The sequence below is a fragment of the Eulemur rufifrons genome, chromosome 25, assembly GCF_041146395.1.
Source record: "Eulemur rufifrons isolate Redbay chromosome 25, OSU_ERuf_1, whole genome shotgun sequence".
Taxonomy (NCBI): domain Eukaryota; kingdom Metazoa; phylum Chordata; class Mammalia; order Primates; family Lemuridae; genus Eulemur; species Eulemur rufifrons.
The window spans coordinates 13,060,988-13,080,551 of NC_091007.1; the positions used below are offsets into that span (position 1 = coordinate 13,060,988).

The 19,564-nt window shown below is 34.2% G+C and overlaps 1 protein-coding gene across 1 annotated transcript in view; it reads left to right on the plus strand.

Annotated features, from left to right (window-relative positions):
- Positions 1-19,564, plus strand: part of MALRD1 (MAM and LDL receptor class A domain containing 1) — a 456,545-nt gene that overhangs the window by 194,352 nt on the left and 242,629 nt on the right. The window contains 5 exon segments of the mRNA XM_069458846.1: positions 4,631-4,744; positions 4,747-4,880; positions 8,695-8,884; positions 8,887-8,964; positions 8,967-8,984. Coding sequence (XP_069314947.1) covers positions 4,631-4,744; positions 4,747-4,880; positions 8,695-8,884; positions 8,887-8,964; positions 8,967-8,984 — 534 coding nt within the window.

The following is a 19,564-nucleotide window of genomic DNA, read 5'->3' on the forward strand; positions in this document are numbered from 1 at the left end:
GGTAGATGGAAGATACTTTTATTATTTTTTGCAACTTTTCTGTAAGTTTGTAATTATTTCAAAAATAAAGTTATAAAAATAATACCAAGAAAATCAGGAGGGAGAAATACTAAGAAAACAAAAAAAAATTCAAGTGGTAAGTCCAAGAGTATGTTATTTTTAAAAGTTGATAAACAAAACTCTACCAATTTTTAATTTAAAAAAGGAAGAAAAACACAACTGTAGATTTGCTAAAGGATAAATCATAAGGATATGAAGACCAATAACTCTCTGCTAGTTTACAAATGTCGATAAAATGGTTAATTTTATAGGAGAAAAATTATCAAAATTAACTAATGAAGCAGAAAACCTGAGTAGACTATTAACTATCAAATAAAGTTATCAACAAATGTCCTCCAATTTTGTCCCCTGGCATAGATACTACTGAGTTCTATCAAATTTTAATGAACTGATAATGCCCAAAGAAACTATTCCAACCGTGTAAAATGATAGAATTTATTTTATGAAGCTAATATATCACTGATAATGAAGCCTCCAAAAATTAGAAAAGTAATATTCAATCTCCTTGTAAATAGACATGTGCAAAAACTTAAAATGTTAGCAAACTAAATTCAGTAATATAATTAGATCATGCACTTTGAGATGAGAATCTTATAACATTTTAAGAATGTTTTAATGTAATAATAATCTGTAAATGTAACCAAATAAATCACTGAAAAAATCATAACAAACTTAAAGGCGCTGAAAATATTCACTTAAATTATGCAGCCATTTCTTATGAGATGCATAGACTGATTTTACTTTAAAATGTTAAAGATGACCTATCAAATGTAGGGAGAAGTGGAGCTATTTCCATTAAATCAAGAATGTATAAAAAACTTCTATTGGTATTAGTATGTAATACTCATTTTTTTGGTTTTGGTTAATATATATAAGACATAAAATGAATTAAAGGAAAGACATTGTAATTATTTTTGAATTATATAGTTCAAAAGCCCAAGACATTTACGTTAAAAATAAGTAAACATTTCAGTACTGGGTTCAGTACTAGTGTTCACTGAAAATTTATGTCCACCTAGGTTGTATAGTGTTCTCCCAAAACTCCTTTTCACCTGGAACCTCAGAATGTGACTTTATTTGGAAATAGGGTCTTGGCAAATGTAATCTAGTTAAAATAAAATCATACTGGATTAAGGTGAGTCCTAATCCAATAACTGGGGAATTTGGACGCAAACACAAAGGGAAGATCATATGAAGGCAAACATGGAGAATGTCATGTGATCAGTGTGATGTATCTACATATCACACAAATATGTAGACATACATGTAGACATCATATTGTAGACACCAGAAGCTATGAGGAAGCAAGGAAGGATTCTCCTCTAAAGACATTAGAGAGCATGATGCTGCCAACACCTTTATCTCAGACATCTAGCCTGCAACAACAAAGATTAAATTTCTATCAACAGAAATTTATCTGAATGGCCACTTAGTTTGTGATGTGTTGTTAGGCAGCCCTGGGAAACTCACTCTCAAAATTACCCCGCTAAGAAAGTAAGAAAGTGTCCCATTCAGAACCAGAAACCAGTTTGTCTAATTATGTTTAATTTAATTATCTATTATGTTTACCCTTAATTATCATTAATCATTGCAACCCTCCAACTCCTGAGCTCAAACGATCCTCCTACCTCAGCCTCCCAAGTCCCTGGGACTATACATATATGCCACCACACCCAGCTAATTTTTCATACTTTTTTGGAGAGATGGGGTCTCACTATGTTGCTCAGGCTGATCTAAATGATCCTCCCTACCTTGGCCTCGTAAAGTCCTGGGATTTCAGGTGTGAGCCACTGCACCTGGCCTAACGATGCCTTTGTAAATGAAACATATTTATCCTTATAAAGATATTGATCAATGGGCAAATTATAGCATTTAGAAAGGTAGAACTATTAATAGTTTGATGATACAGCTGTAGACAGAGGTGATCATTTTCTTTCTGATAGTGCACAGGTCTGGCGGTGGCATTAATTGTGCCATGAAATGCCAGGAGTTGGCATCAGCTCACAGTACTGTTTGTAGCTGTTCTTACCTGGCACCTGTGGGAAATAATGGAATATGAAATTATAAGTTCACTATTACTATAATGATGTGAAGTTCAAACAACTTAGGCTTGCTTGTTGTGTCTTCCCCACTGATGTATTAAAATTAAACTTTTCAAGGAAAGATGTCTTCAAAACTATATACAGATCAAAATAAAAATATGATTTACATTTCAGAGATTCATGTAGCAGTGTTTGTATATTTTTGAAAAACTAATCAAATCTGTTATTCAGTAGCACACATTATTTCCTTGTTTGGCCTCTCTGGATGCTGATCTATATGGTAATCTGGTCCTCACGGACTGCTAAATTTTCCAGCACAGGGACAACTGAATTAGTTACTTCATTATATATATATATGTATATATATATATGTATATACACACACACACATATTTTTGAGACAGGGTCTCACCCTGTTGCTCAGGCCCAGGTGCAGTGGCATCATCATAGTTCACTGCAACCTCAAACTCTTGGGCTCATGCAGTCCTCCTGCTTCAGCCTCCCGAGTAGCTGGGACTACAGGTGTGTGCCACGATGCCTGGCTAATTTTTCTATTTTTTCTACTCTTGCTCAGACTGGTCTTGAACTCCGGGCCTCAAGCAATCCTCCCATCTCAGCCTCAAAAAGTGCTGGGATTACAGGCGTCAGCCATCAAGCCTGGCCCATTTTATAATTCTTAAGCAAGACAACAGTTCAGATTCTAAACTAGATGCTGAGTTGGGTTTCATTATTATTTTAGTGATATCTATTCCCCAGTTCTCTGAAAGGATACTTACAAGAACTTCAGTATTATGAACTAACAGAGGCAATAAGTATCATAGTCTATTCTAGGAAATAATAAATTACAAAATAAATTTCAACTGACATTTGAAAAATGAATTAGCAATTAGATAAAAAATGCCATTCTGTTGATTTGATGATATAAATTAGGACAAAAAATTTGTCTCTATCCTTGAAAACATTAGAAATCAGTATAATCCTATTAAAAACCCATTTAAAAAAGCATATTAGTACTGATGTTTTCTCAATTGTACCATTTTTAGTTGTTTTAAAAGCTAAAAATGATCATTTTAAACCATTTTTGCTTGTTGGGCAAGCTCCTTGCTGGGAAGTGTAATAAAGTTAACTTTCATTTAAGTTTTGCCTTCTATACCCCAAAATGTTATAGAAACAATGATAAAACTTGTATTCTCGTATTCTCCACACTATTAACTACAAAGAACATAGAATTTATTTTGTGTATTTAAACAATTTTGTCTGATCAGTGATAGTGGTAATCCATACAGAAAAAACACTATTTTGATGCCAAGATCAACAGAATTTGGAAAAATCTTAGAGTCCTATATAATAGAATAGAGTAGGTTTTTTGTCCAGGAATTGCTGTGGTTTCTGTGGGGTTATCTACCTTTCTTTAGCTGGTTTGTTGGGGAGCAGGTTTCTGAGTGTTTTGATGTAAGAATCATTCTTACTCTTAGGTAGGTAAAATTGCCTTAAAATATTTGAGCAATTGTTCAAATGAATTTTAAGTAGAAATATTTATCCAAATGCATATCAACATATTACAGCAGCTTCTTCTCAATTATTTTTAGTATTTGGACACTATCTCACATATAATTATGACTTTAGAGATATTCATTTTAATATTCAAATAGAACTTAATAAAGAATATTGTTATTAAATAATTCTGAACAATACATTTTGTTACTTTTGATCAAATTGATCACTTACTGGTTTTATGCAGGATCATGCATATTTACTTAAAAATAGAGTATCAAAAGTGTCCTAAGCATATCATTTTATAAGACATGACCCCTTGAGACTACAATGCTATTTTATAACATCTTTCCTACCATTGTGAGCTTAACTTACCTGCAGCATCATAAAAAAGATGTCTGTGTAATTCCTACTATGCTAAAAGTGGGAGAAAAAAAATAAGCAATGTTAGTATTTCAAAGAACACCTGATAGTTTGGTATGTAATGGAACTTAACATATTTAATTTCTGCAACTTATTACAATAAATTAATTCAAATTATTATACCTTTTACCTTTTACCCTTTATGTTTCACAATTTTCTCATTTCTAAAATGAAGAACTGTTCTAAAAACAATTATGATGATTAATGATAACTGTTCCTTAAGGCCACATTTCCCAAGCTAAACTATACTGCATTATAATAAACTTCTTAAATTTGCTACCAAGACCTGGGAAGCAAAGATGATAAGAGGGAATGAATAACTTACACTGACTTAATAGGTGTTTGGAGGAGAAAATGTATGTGATGCTAAAATATTTTCTTACCAATTTTGAGACTGGTACCAGATTTGTGAAGAAATGAACTTACACGAGGTATGGACATAGCTGTGTATAACAAATTCTAATATTCTATTTGAATGTTGCTGTCAGGTTAGTTATTTTAAAGTTTTGAATATTGTAGGATACAAAAACAATCAATGTAATTTTGAATTGCATGCTTTAAAGTCAGCACATTTCCTTTTTCTCTAACATAAATTTGGAAATATTTTCCAGGTCCCTCCTCCAGTGGGCGCTGTGATTTTGAATTTGATCTTTTTTCCTGGGAGCAGGAGCAGGATGAGAGCCTTGACTGGCATCTGAAAGGTAGCAGCATCTCCGCTGCAGGCACAAACCGGCTGCAGATCACACCTTGGGAAATTCCTCTGGTCATTACATCTTTATAAAGAGCTTGTTCCCTCAGCAGCCCATGAGAACAGCCAGAATTTCAAGCCCAGTTATAAGTAAGAGAAGCAAAAATTTCAAGGTATGGAAGAAAAATAAAAAATAGAAATATTGTAAGCAACTGTTGATGAAGTCAAATACAGAAAATAGAACGGCCGGGGCCAGAGCAAAGATGAGTTTGAATTTATTTAGCTTGGGGTATGTGAGGAAGGGAAAAAGAGGAAGTAAGAATGAAAGGGAAGGATTTTTAGAACTGTTGGAAGAATTTCTTCAATGAAACTCCATGGATATGGAAGTTTTGGAAACCATTGGAAAATCCCATGGTTATTATCCATAACCATGGATAATACAAAAAAAGTATAATACCAGTTGCTTCCTCTCAAGGAGTTTAGTACTTATTAAACTTATGGGACTTTTACCAACAGGAAAACAAATTAAACAGCAGTCAGTATATAATTAAATACCTCTATGAATTAATATCAGAGATAGTTAGAGCCACAATAAAATAGTTGAGGAAATTTTTATGAAAACGAAAAAACTGAATGTGTCCCTAGAAGAAGTAGAAGACTTTCTGTAGGCAGGAAGGAAAGATGGCTTTATCATTAGCCTGAGAAAATTTCAAGAAAACATTTGCAGAGTATTAAGGGATAAATAGGGTTGTATGGCTCTTTGGGCCAAACAGCTTCATATGATGACTATATATTTTCAGGGTTTTCCACTTACTTTTATTTATTGTTTGGTTGTTTGTTTATATTCCATAAAAGATTTGAGTCAGCTAGGCTAGGAAATAAATTTAGTTTTACATATCATATAAATTAAGCATTCAGAGATGACTTCACAAGAACCTTATTACAAGAGACTGATATAAATAAAAAGGTCCTTTATTTATATTTACAATGAGAAATGCAATCTCCATAAGTTCTGAACACATATGTTCTGACTACAGTGTTCCCTAGTGTTTGAACACTGAAAGGCAAATGAATTCCATCCAGAAAGTTGTTCACTGATCAAGTCAGGCTGGGAGACAATCAAGTGATTTAATCCTGTATTGTCTTCAAATTATACTAGTCTTGTGTCCACAATAGAGAAAGCCCTAACCCTGGGCGGGAGCCTTCAGCATCCTACCACTGTCAAATTCTTAATGCACGTTAAGGCTTTAGTTTGTCTTAAGAGCTTTTGTTTCATCTTGAGTAGATTTCGTTGTTCACATGTCACAGAGCAATCTCATCTCTCAGATAGTGAGATTTTCTTCAAAGAAATGGCATGATCAGTTGAGAGTTTTAGAGAGAGAACTCAGCCAGCAGTCTTGAATGGAAGGAACAAATCATACAAAATAATAGTAAGCTTTTCGGCAAAAAAATTGAGCCTTAATCAAATACAGTTCTTACTGTTTCTTCTGTCTTCCAAATCACTTGATACTTTCTCAAAAATAAAATCCAAACACATGATATTTTATATATGTTGATTCTATATCTATAAATTTAGCTCTATCCATTAATAGATATACTAAAAAACAAAAAATTAGTTTTAGTCTTAGATACCTAATTAAATATTAATATTAAACATGAAATATAAAAATTTGATTTGACTTATTAGCTTTTCTATTTAGACATTTCCTCTGAAAATGTTCAAAATATTTTTTTCTTCATACTGTAGTAACTAAGGATTTCATCCATCTCTATTTTCCCCTGGTCCCAGAACTATATTCCCCACTGTTTTAAACATCTGTCTGAGAATAACAAAATATGCCTAGAAGAAATTTCAAAAAATAATGATGAATAGTTCATTTTATGAATATTTGTCATATAGGTTAAATGCAAAGAAGGAAAGGTCATGCTAGGAATGATTGGGTTTCTCATTTTAAAAACATGTTTATTGGGTAAGCAGAGTGACCTCCCCAAATTTTTATGAGAATCGCCTCCTCCCCTCCACTTTGTAGAATACTTTAAAGCAGAGAAAATTGATTTTTTTTCCCCTTTTGGGGGAGGTCAGTGTATTGGAGGGATACAGACAAAGATGGATGAGAAAAGGAATCAAGTTTCTGAGTAACTCTGAAATGTCTAGCAAAACTAGCTCTTTAGAAGAATTAGTACTTAGCAGAGTTTCATTCCTTCTAGTTGCCCTGTGATCAGGCTGTGTTGGTATCAAGTACTCACCCTGGCAATGGAAGCGTCGGTGTGTTTGCATGTTAACCTGATGGCATCATTCAGCAAATGACCTTAGGAAGATAGCGAAGTATTTACTGAGACATAAGACATATGCCTCATATTTGTTGCATAGAAAAGGTGACTAATGCAAAAAGCGGAACGTTAGGCAGACTTTGTCTGTGGGCTCCACGCAGAAGTGTACCACCCAGCCGGCCTGTATCCTCGGGGTCTGTCGATGCTACCCCAAGAGGTTGCCCAGGCCCTGTTTATTTCTCACTCAAAGGAGTTGTGCCACCCAGGGTTCACCAGTCCCAGGACAACTCACAATGGTCATAGAACTCATGATGGAGAAGTTAATCAGTAGAAGTATTTTTGGATATAGAATAATGCTTGAAGATTTCATCAGCTAGGAAATGTGAGTAGAGTCACTGCATAGCTCACCTATTCTCAGCCAATACTTTTTGAAGTAATGCACTGCATATGTTGTTTAATCACATTCTTTACCCTTTAAACACTTTGATTTGTATTTTTCTAAAGTATAATATGCGTGACTGCTAGTGTTTCAAAAATGTATTTTTCCTGTGTGAAGGTCACCATCAAAACTGTTTTCTCTCATTTACACAAATGACAAAACAAAAGCTTTAAAGGTTCTGATTTCCTATTTTTCCTAACCCATACTGTTCTTTCTTCTAGAATTTTCCTGGACTTTCTCTCACTGTGTAACAATCACTAAATATCTAGTAAATTCCATCTGTTGAAATGTTAATCCCTGAAAATACTTTTATTAATTTTTACTCACAGAAAAGCTTCCTATACTGCTTTTCTAAGACCTGTTTCTAGCATTTTAAGTAAAATGTGAATAACTCCTGGCCGGGCGCAGTGCCTCTCACCTGTAATCCTAGCACTCTGGGAAGCTGAGGCAGGTGGATCGCTCGAGGTCAGGAGTTCGAGACCTGCCTGAGCAAGAGCGAGACCCCGTCTCTACTAAAAATAGAAAGAAATTATCTGGCCAACTAAAATATATATAGAAAAAATTAGCCGGGCATGGTGGCGCATGCCTGTAGTCCCAGCTACTCGAGAGGCTGAGGCAGTAGGATCGCTTAAGCCCAGGAGTTTGAGGTTGCTGTGAGCTAGGTTGACACCATGGCACTCACTCTAGCCCGAGCAACAAAGCGAGACTTTGTCTCAAAAAAAAAAAGTGAATAACTACTGTTCTGGTGGGGTTTTGTTATATATCAATACAAATGGAGCCCTTAGGATCTTGTAGGAATGAAAGTATGTTTGAAGTACAAGAATGACAGTGGAATAAGCAAGAAGGTATTCTATTTTGAAGAAAATGATTTAAGTTTCATGAGATTGAAAATGATTTTCTTGAGTCCCTGCTATTTCTTAATCATGAAAAGACTTTTTATATAATGCATTGCTATTTAAGGATATTTTATCTCTTTGACAATGGGCTTTAAGAGTTTATTGAGGAATCCTGCTTTTAGAAGTCACAGAAAGAAAATAAACTCAGCCCGTTTTTTCCTACTAAATTGCTATTTGATCCTTACTGTACTGTCTTCCATACATCACAACATATGATTCCAGGCTGGCCTAACTTCACTCAGTATTAAAGTGTTCAACAGAGCAATCTAATTTTCCTTTGGGAATATGTTAATAAGGGGGAGGGCAATGTGATATAATTGAAAACAGAATGAAATTAATTGTACTAATCATGTCATGTCATATTTCTGGTTTTGGTTGCAGATTATTTTTCATTATCATATGTATGGACATGGCATTGGGGCACTCACCTTGATGCAGGTATCAGTCACAAACGAAACAAAGGTCCTACTTAACCTCACTGTAGAACAAGGCAATTTCTGGCAGAGGAAAGAACTATTGCTCTTTAGTGATGAAGACTTCCAACTCAAATTTGAAGGTAGTGTTGGGCAAGGCCACGTGGTGACATTGCGCTTGATGACATTGTTCTTACAAAGAGTTGTCTATCATCCCATCACTCTGTGAAAGAAGAACTGGAGTGCCTCTTCCAACAGGTACATTTTAATTTGTGTTTGTTTGATGTTTTTGCAAGGTGAAAGGTGAGAAGGGAGAAGGAAATGGAAATGAAATGACATAAACACTGATTATTCATTGCTTTCATAAAGAAAAAAATATTTTTGAACTTAAAAGAAATTATCCTTCAACCCTTTACTCATAAAAAGTCTTCCAAATTTTCTCCAAGCTTTGGTATATTTACCAGTTCCTGACTTCTCTGTTTAGTCAGAGTCCTCTTAGATCAATAAAATAAGAGAGGACTGCTTTGTTAGCAGTCTGACTCAGAACTCAATCCTAAACAAATATTTATTAACTTTTAATAAAGTATATGAAATGCAAGAACAGAGTTATTCAATTTTAATTAGATATTGTGTTTGCACTATTTGCCTTATTCTTTGTAGATCCATGGACAATTTGAATGGTTGCGTTTTTATCTTGAAATAGTTTAGATGATTGAATGTGTCCATATGTCCTTTTAACCTAAAATATATTTTGACGATTTTTCTAAAGAATTATGTTAAACTATTGAGTTGGCAAATGTTCAATGTAATGCCTACAGTGAAAGTGGTGTAAGAAGTAGAAATAGCAGGCACCATTAATCCATATAATATATTAGAGGGAAGAAATGAAAATAAATGCAATATATATTATTAAAATGATCAAGGTAAATTTTGTCAATCAGAAATATGACAAGTATTAATATTTGAACTATGAGTTTAGTGTAGAAAACAAAAGTGCAGTCCCATTGCTCTCTAAATTTTCTCTCTTATAATTAATGAAAATAAAAGTGCTTTATTACAAATAAATGAATTTGTTTGCTCTGGCTTTTAACATGGTAGGTAGAATGGGGAATATTGCCATTTATTCCTTTACTTCCCCATTTATTTCAAAGGGAATGTTTTAATTTGATTATGAGGAAGTTTCCAGATAAGTGGTTCTCGGTTGACAGTCAAACAAGTTCTTTTCCTGATGTGTTTCTAACACTATATGGAATACTATAGAGGAAAACAAAGATTTCAAGATTATAGTGAGAGATAAATATACATATGTGAATTTAATGCAAAAATGTTTCAGGTACCACAGGAGAATGTAATTCTCTGAAAAAAGCTTTGCTTTCCGTTCTGTGTAGGATATTTGCATGACAGCTATACTAGGTCTTATACAGGTCTGGTCCTTTGAATAGTAATTTTTTGATCATAATAAAAAATAATCTTCTAGCATCCAAATGGTGAGGAAGCAAAAGTTTTATGTTGAATCAGTTCAAAATTTAGTGAACAACTACTAAATGGGATACAAGAGGAATGAACCAATCTAAATGGGAATATTAAAATCTGTAAAATCTTAAGTCATTTAAGAAAATTTTCCAAAAGGAAAATTTAAGAGTATCTATAAAATGATATAGGTTCTATGTTAATTATCAAATTAAGGAGACATATAAATAATGCTAGATCTCTTTGTGTATTCTTATGATACTTGAAGTGTTATATTAAAATTTTTGATGAATAGGAAATAATAAAATCTCTGCTCTTAAGAATAATTCAATATGTCAAGGGGGAATAGGAAAAATACCCCTAATAACTTTAATATTGGGTAGGGCATAATTAAATACCAGAAGAAATTATAAAAGCTTTATGAAGTACTGAATACTAGGTCATATACCTTCTCTCTAACTGTATTTTTGCACCTATTAACTGACCTCTCCTCATTTCCCCCTCCCCACTACCCTTCCCAGACTCTGGTAAACACCTTTGTCCTCTCATCCTCCATGAGATCCATTTTTTTGGCCCCCACATATGAGTAAGAACATGTGACATTTGTCTTTTTGGGCCTGGCTTATTTCACTTAACATAATATCTTCCAGTTTCACCTACGTGTCAAGTAGGATGACTACAGTTAATAATTTATTGTACATTTCAGAACAACTGGGGAATGGATTTGGAATGTTCCCAACATAAAGAAATGATAAATGTTTGAGGCGATGGCTATTCCAGTTACCCTGATTTGATCATTACACATTATATCCTTGTACCAAAGTATTACACGTATCCCATAAATATGTACAACTATTATGTATCCATAAAACTTTTAAGAAGAAAGAAATTTGGGGAAAAATAAGCAAAAACAAAAAATTAAAACCTTTTAAGGATGTAGAGAAGATAAAGAAAGCATTCAGTTGAGGGTATCTAAGTTGAGACTTAAATAGGATGCTCAGGAATTTGGAACCACACTTGGAGCTCATACGAGGAAAAGGTCCCTTCCGTTTGTAAGGTAGGGGCAGTGGAATCTGAGCACAGCAGGGAGAGCGCTGTACGCAGGCGAAAGGGCCTGCAAGAGAGCAGAGGTGGTGTCGGGCAGAGCAGGTATGTGTCCTGCAGACCGTGAGGTGGACTGGGGGTGATACTTCATCTGAGGCAAGTGCTTCATGTGGCCGTATCTGACCTACTACAAAGAAAATGGAGCCAAACTGGGGACCATTTTGGGTGTTAAATTTTTTCTCAAAATGAACCTACATTGAAAGTATATTGAGTAGTTTTAGAAAACAAATCAAAAACAAGAAAGAATTAATATAAAAATATAAAAAGTTAATATATTCTATTAAAAATTAATGTTTTATTATATAAAATATAAAAACAGCAATCATATGTATAAAGTATGACAGCTGGTAGGAATGTCTGCAGCAGAAAGACTACAAGGGAAGAAACTGAACACCTTTATTTCTATGATTAAGAGGATTCTAAAAATTGAGGTGAAATAATTTAATGTTTGCATGGCAATAGCTGTGATGCTTACATTCAAATGAAGCAGATGAAAATGTGTCTGTATGGAGTTCACTTCTGCATAAACTACTGGATGTGCTTTTAACTGTGCCTTCAGAAACTAGAAGTATATGTTCATCTCTGAGTAAAAGTGAAATGCTAAACTTTATTTTGAGACTCAAACTGTGAAATGATTCTGAAAACCTATGACTTCATCATGAGCCTTCATCATGAGCCTATTTTAAGGGAAGGTCATATATATATATTTTTTTTTTTTTGAGGAGTTTGGGAGTAGAAAGAACAAAGAAAAAGCTAAATTATTCCTTTTGATCTTCATGAAAGTTGGTACAAGAGAATTAAAAGATACCATGGACATCCCATAGAAATATAATATGAGTCACAAATGTAAGCCACATATTTAATTTTACATTTTTTAGTAGTCACTTTAAAAAAAGTGATATGAATTTTAATGCTCTTTAATTCAATCTATGAAAAATATTATCAACAAATTCAATATAAAATATTAATGAGATATTTTACATTCTTGTTTTCATACTAAATCTTTAAATCCAGTGTCCTTTGTAAATTTACAGCATATTTCAGTTTGGATTAGCCACATTTAAATTGCTCAGTAGCCACTGATGGCTGTCAGTTATCCTAGTGGACGGAACAGGAGATAAAGTGAGTACTCTAGAGTACATTTGAGTCTGTCCCTGACAATAGGGTTCCATAGTTGGGGTGAAATTTGTAAATTCCCAATAATTACAGTTATATATTATTTAAATAGAAGCACAAAAATGTACCCCAAGTCAAATGTGATGGCACAGGAACCACATTCTAGTAGACTAGTTATTAATATCAGACTCTCCTCTTATTATCTATGTCTATACAACTTGTCTGTGACATAGTTTCCTCTCTAAAGCAGAAAGAATTTCCACCCATTTCTTAGGTTCTAAGGCACCTAAGAATTAAGAGGCAATTGCCTATATAATTTCCTTAGTTTAATGTCTGATATATAGTAGGCATTCATTCTATAAAAATAATCTCAATTTACATTAGCCTACATTTTCATTATCTTTACCAGTATACTTTAGGTGGTGTAAACATTTGAGAGTCTCTATTATTTGCATTTTGTTAGGAACATGTTTGTCTTATTGGTTTTGGCAAAATTATTTTTCTTGCAGAGATACAAGCATATAATTATTTTATATCATGTTATAATCATTCAATCTTATTTATTTAAAGCCTCTTTATTTTTGACATCTTACAAATTGTGTGTGTGTGTGTGTGTGTGTGTATCCTCAAAATGTTTAATGATTCTTAATTTCTTATTACTGAAGCAACACTTAGCTTGAAACTTGCACGGATTGAATCAGGGTAAATGGCATTATGTTCCACAAATGGTGGCAACATCCATTAAACTTTTGGAAATGACTCTAGTTCACACAGACTTTTCATCTATATTCATGTGTGTAGGCTAACAACTCCATCAAGGATAGCTTAAAATAGAAAAGACAAGAGGAGGCAAAACATATATATTTAGGAACATGCAATTGAGCTGAATCTGGAATCAGTGATTCTAATTAATCAAAATAGACCCAGGGCTTTATTAGCAAAAGTAATATAAAATTATTATTGAGGCCCTAGAAGTCATAGTTAAGAGCTTATTTTGATGGAAGTTTTGTTAATTGCTAAATGGTGGATAAAAATAATTGTTTAATGAATTTTAATAAGAAAAAGACAACCAACATTCCTCTTCTAAATGTCCATATTGCAAATTCAACCACTATGATATTCTCTACTATTGGAATATTTAATAAACTGTGTGTAATGAGAGCAGGAGTCAAGGCTTTTGTGTGTGCGTTTGTGTTGTGTGTGTGTGTGTGTGTGTGTGTATGTTTAATCACCACAGCTACTTCCAAATAGAAGTTATTCAATAAATCTATTTTGGAATACAACAGGGTAATCACCTTTTCTTAAAAAAAAAAGTTCAAAAAATAATGAGGGCTGAATGGATTATGTCCTCTTTCAGATCACTCATTTCCCTGAAATATTTGGCAGTACTTTAAAAGACTTTGACCTACTGATGAGAATACTGGCATAGATACTCAGAATACTGAGTTAGATCTGGCTGATTGGACATGGCTCAATAATTTGGTAAATCCCACCTGTTATATTTAGTGCAAAGTTGCATGTGTGCTGAAGGTTAAAAACATGAAGTTGGATTTTGGCACTGCTTGCTAGCTATGCGATGTTACCTAATCTACTTAACTTCCCCAATTCTTACCTTTCTCTTCTGTAAAAATGAGACTAGTGGAATCTGGTTCTGAGTGATTTGAAAAATAATTGAGATACTACTACAAAGTATGTCTGAACAATGCTTGGCATATATAGTGTTCTGTGTTACTTCCTTTTTTTTTTTTTTTTCCTATCTCTCCTTTTCCCAGCTAGGAAGATCATGAAATTAAACTCTACATAAGTTGAACTTTCTTAAAAGCATATGGCATACTTGCTGTTTTTCCTTCCTCATGTTCCATTCGTTACTCAAAACAAGGGGTCAGCTATCTGTTGTCCTTGCTATTCCATTCAAAGAAATGGCTCTCACAAAAGCCCCAAAATGTCTCATTGCTAAATGTGGTGCTTTAATTTGTTATTCATAATAAGAAATGGGGAGGAATGAACAGTCACAATAAAGAGCCAGAGGTAGTATTGACATGACAGCCACCAATGAATGAAGGAGACAAAGAAGAGTTTAAACTGGCTTAAAGTTTTGAACCTGGAACACCTTCTAAAGTAGTAGTGAGATTCACAGAAGCTTTAGATTGAGTATGGAGTGTGTGGGGAAGAGGAAAGAAGTTCATTTTTTAATATACAGTCATATTCCACCGAATGCTTTGCAAGTTAATGTTTTCCCAGTAAAGCATCTGTTGGTTTTTTAATACCCAACTTCATAGAGTGCCTGTATCTCACTTTACCTTTTTTTTTTTTTTTTGATCTTTGGCTATTATTTATAATGGAAAATATATTTACATAACCCAAAATCTCACTAGAATAGTTTTCATGCAGTATATTGTCCAGGAAAAATCTCAAGTTTCATTCAGAATACAATTGGCGTGGTAATTCAGAGGATGTTCTTCATGAATGTTACTGTGATTAGGAGAAGCAGAACAGCATCAGATTCACTGAGAGCCATCCTATGATTGTGCATTTCTCACAAATATGTTTCTTTTGACATCTTTTATATGGAGTCATATTGTTGTCTTAATTTGAACAAAGAATGGCCCTAGTAGCTGAGAAAATGTTGGAGAAAATTGTCGAAAGGAAAGCAAAGCAAGTAAAAAAAAGGAGATTTCAATGTAAGAGAAGATAAAGGAATAAAGTATTTTGACCAAGGAGAGCTGGCTTTGAAGAAGTAGATGAAAAAAAAAAAAATAGTTGAAGAGCTCTTGGAATATCTAACTAAGGCATTTACTACTAAGTTTGTACATATAAACATATAATGTTGGTCTAAAGTAGAAAACGATGATGCAACAGACAAGCTCATCAAATGGATAGACATCCCAGAATTTAAGGTCCTTGCAAATGCAGTGACAAACATTGTACCCTTCTGAGTATTTTGCTGGGTTTCATTTGCATTTTAAGAACTTAGTTGGGGGTGATGGGGAGATATGTAATACATTGTAGTTATTCCCACTAAAATAATGGGGATTTGCCTCTAAGATACAGCATTTCAAACCAGAACATCTGATTTTCAGGAGCACATTACTAATGGTAGATGGGAAGGGGCTGTACTTAGTTTACACTTAGCTTTCTCAATGGGATGTGGTGTCGATATACTTCGTCAGCGCTTGGGCTTGTGAAACTTCAGCTCTGGAGAGCCAGGGATGAACCGGGCCCTTTAAAGTCTGACAGTTCTGTTTCTTTTGTCATAACCTAGGTCTGTTGAAAAACTACCTGTCTTCTGTTCATGGATCTAGTAATTAATAGCCTAAATAACTTCACAGGCTCCCCTTTCTCCTTTAAATATTAGAGAATTTCCTGTTATTTGTCCCAAGGAGAACTGAAATTTCCTCACCATGGCGGGTAGGTGTCCACCCAGCTCTCCTTTCATCCCCAAATGCCTCTGTTGCTCCTGATGACTGTAGTTTACAGATCTTCCTTTTTCCAGTTTCATATGTTATAGAACAGAAATGCTACACAATTCCATATGACTAGTGCAGAAAACATAGTTGGAAATGCTAGGTATTATTTTTAATATATTTAAAATTGGTTTTGGACATAGCACAACATAGCGAGCAGTTATATTAATATTTATTCAGCAGCTTCTCCCACATTATTTATCCAATGCATCCATTTAAAAATGCATGTCATCGTTATGTTTTACTTAAAATTATCGAATGTTTTAGTAGAAAGTAGTAATAATGTGGCATACTATGAATTATATTACATGTTATCATCCTGAAATATTAGCTCACATTGGCATAGTATTATTTTTAAATTTCTCTTTAGTCATTAAGGTAACCAATGAAATTTGCATTTAAAATTCATTCTTTCATAAAGCTTTACCATGATATGGTTATTAAACAAATTAACTATATAAAAGTAAGCACTGCTGTCTAGACGAGGTATCATTTTTTATTGAATCACCCAAGATTGGTGATGTGGCAATCTGGTATTTGTTCCTCAGCAGCTGTTCTTTTCTACTTGTAGTAATAAAACTTCCAGTATTTAGATAGGCACCTAGCTAAAGACAACAAAAACTACATTTCTTAGTCTCCCTTGTAGCAAATGTGAAATGTGTGACTAAATTTTGGCCAATGGAATGTAAACAAATATGGCATACAGCCTATAGGTTGTACAGTTAAAGGAAAAAGGCATTCCCTCTATTTCCCTTCTCTCTTTACCACTGGCTGGAATGTGGATGTGATGGCAGGAGTTAAAGCTTTGATCTTAGTTCATGAGGTTGACGAATTGCCTCTTCAACAAGGAACATGATAGGTGGAATCCAGTTCTTCAGACACCAAAGAGCTGTCACATCAGCCCATGATTGGTTAGCTCATTTTGTTAAGTGAAGAAAAAAAAGTCTCTCACTTTAAGCCACTGCTACCTTGTGGTTTGACACAGCAGGCAAGTCTATATCTTAATAAAGGAACTCATTATTTTCGTTTGTTATGTTATTTGTAATTAGGATATTTAATCGAATGTTGGTTTGTCCCAAGTTATACTTAGGGGAGCTCTAATTTTCCAGAATTCACCACAAAAGATGTTCTATGAATTCTTTATTGGTAGTTGGTCTCTCGGAGAGCCAATTCTGGAAGTCATTTCTGGAAGACCTCACTGGAGTTCATCCCTCTAACCATTTAAACAATTTTTATATATGTAATTCTCTCTATTCTCTCTATCAAATGACATGCTGCTTAAAATATTTAGCATGGTTTATATTATCTGCATTTAAACCCTGGACTAATCCCAGGTTTTTATACCAAAAGTTTGGTTTTATTGCTTGGCTCACTTATAGTTGTATGAATTTCCTAATGTGCCATTGTGATTCTAAAGATACAATTTTCTTCCTAGCCAGTGTGCCAGATTTCACTTAAAAGACCTTCTTGGACTTGATTTTAATCTCTATTGTAATTCTGCAATCTGGTAAATTTCCTGTCTCTGGTTTCTGTCTACGTCAGCTTTATGCTGACAAGCAAGAAGAGATTCCTTTAGGGCCATCATAGCAACACCCTGGATTTCTGACCAGGCCTTGAGCCAAAAATTTAAATTTTGAAGCCAATTATTTCCTTTTATAAACTCTTCGGTTATCTACTTCAGTGCATCCAATTCATCCCTATAAAATCTAAATTTCTTATGCCATTCACTTTGTAGTATGGACATCACTACTTGGTCTTCCAAGGCTTTTCCATTAATAGATATTTCTTTCCAGGTGACTAAAGGTAAAATGTAAATTACTACTATGTGCTGTGGACTACTAGTGACTTTTCTCCAATGGTAACAGATTCTCACTCCTTCTGAATCTCATCAGATTATGTAAATAATACAAACACAGACAATTAAAAAGCAATTTAATAAGAGGTTATTTGAGCAAAGACTTGAAGGAGGTGTGGGAATTAGCTACACAAACCTGAAACAAAAGAGCATTCTAAGCACAGGAAGCATCCCAGGTGAAGGCACAAATGCAGGGCATGCCTGACGTGCATAAAGAAGAGGCCAGTGTAGTTGGAGAGAAATTAAAGCTGGAAGAAGTTAGGGGGTACCAAATCAGAGAAGTAATAAATAGGAAGGAAGTTTTAGTAGGTTACTGTAAGGACTTTAGTTTTTACCCCGAGTGAAATGGAGAGCCACTGTAAGGTTTAAAGAAAAGTGACGTGATGGGACTTATATCTAGAAAGGCTCACTTTACCTATAGGGGAGAGAGTAGATTGCAGGATAACCAGGTACAAGCAGCTAGACTAATTAGGAGGATGTTGAAGTAACTCAAACAAGAAATGATCATGGCTTAAATCAAGGTGGTAGCAATGCAGATAGAAAGAGACAATTCACTGAAAGACTGGATGTGAGGTGAGAGGTAAAAAGAGGAATTAAGAAAAGTTTTTGGCCTGAGTAACTTGAAGGATGAATTTGCCATCAGTGGAAATGAGGAAGACTGTGGGAGGGGCACATGCTATGGGGGGAGCTTCAGGCTTTCGTTGGACATGTTCAGTTTAAATGTCCGTTAACTAGACGAGTACAGATGTCAACTCAGCATTTGGATATAAGTCTGAGGCTTGGAGGGAGTCCCAAGAATCAGACATTAATTTGAGAGCTGTGAGAATTAATGTCATAGGACTGTGAAATCATCAAAGGAATGAAAAGACATTCATTCCTTGAAGAATGAATAATAAAGGACCAGAGAAGGTCTAAAGCATAAATCCCTAGGGCATTTAACATTAAGAAATCAAGAGATGAGGAGAAACCAGCAAAGGAAACAGAGATGGAGAGACCAGTGTGAAAGGAAGAGCATCAGGTGTGCGGTACTCTGGATGCCAAAGGCAAATGAGTATCATGCAGGAGTTAAATGCAATGAGATCTGGAACTGGTCACTGGATTTTGTGATGTAAAGATCAATAGTGAATTTTATAATGTTTTATTTTTAATTTTTAATTATTACAGGTTTATAATAGTTGTATATCTTTATAGGGTACATGTGATGTTTTGACATAGGTATACAAAGTGAATTAATCAAATCAGGGTAATTGGGGTATCCATCAGCTCAGGCATTTATAATTTCTTTATGTTAGAAACATTCCAATTCATCTCTTTTAGTTATTTTAAAGTATACCCTAATTGTTGATTATAATCATTTTGTTGTGCTTTCAAATATGATTCATTCTATTTATCTAACTATACTTTTTAATCATCTCCACTTTATCCCCCCTTCCCCGCTACTATACCCAGCTTCTGGTAACCATCATTCTACTCTTTGTCTCCATGAGATAAATTTTTTTTTAAATATTTAGCTCCCATATATGAATGAGAACATGGGAGATTTGTCTTTCTGTGTCAGGTTTATTTCACTTAACAGAATGTTCTCTAATTCCTTCTATGTTGTTGCAAATGACAGGACTTCATTATTTTTGTGGCTATATAATATTTCATTGTACATATGTACAACAATTTCTTTATCCATTCATCCATTAATGGACACTTAGGTTGATTCCAAATCTTGGCTATTGTGAATATGCTGGAATAAACATGGGAGTGCAGATATCTTTTAGATGTCCCGCCTTTGGGTATATACCCAGCAGTAGGATTACTGGGTCAAATGCTAGTTCTTT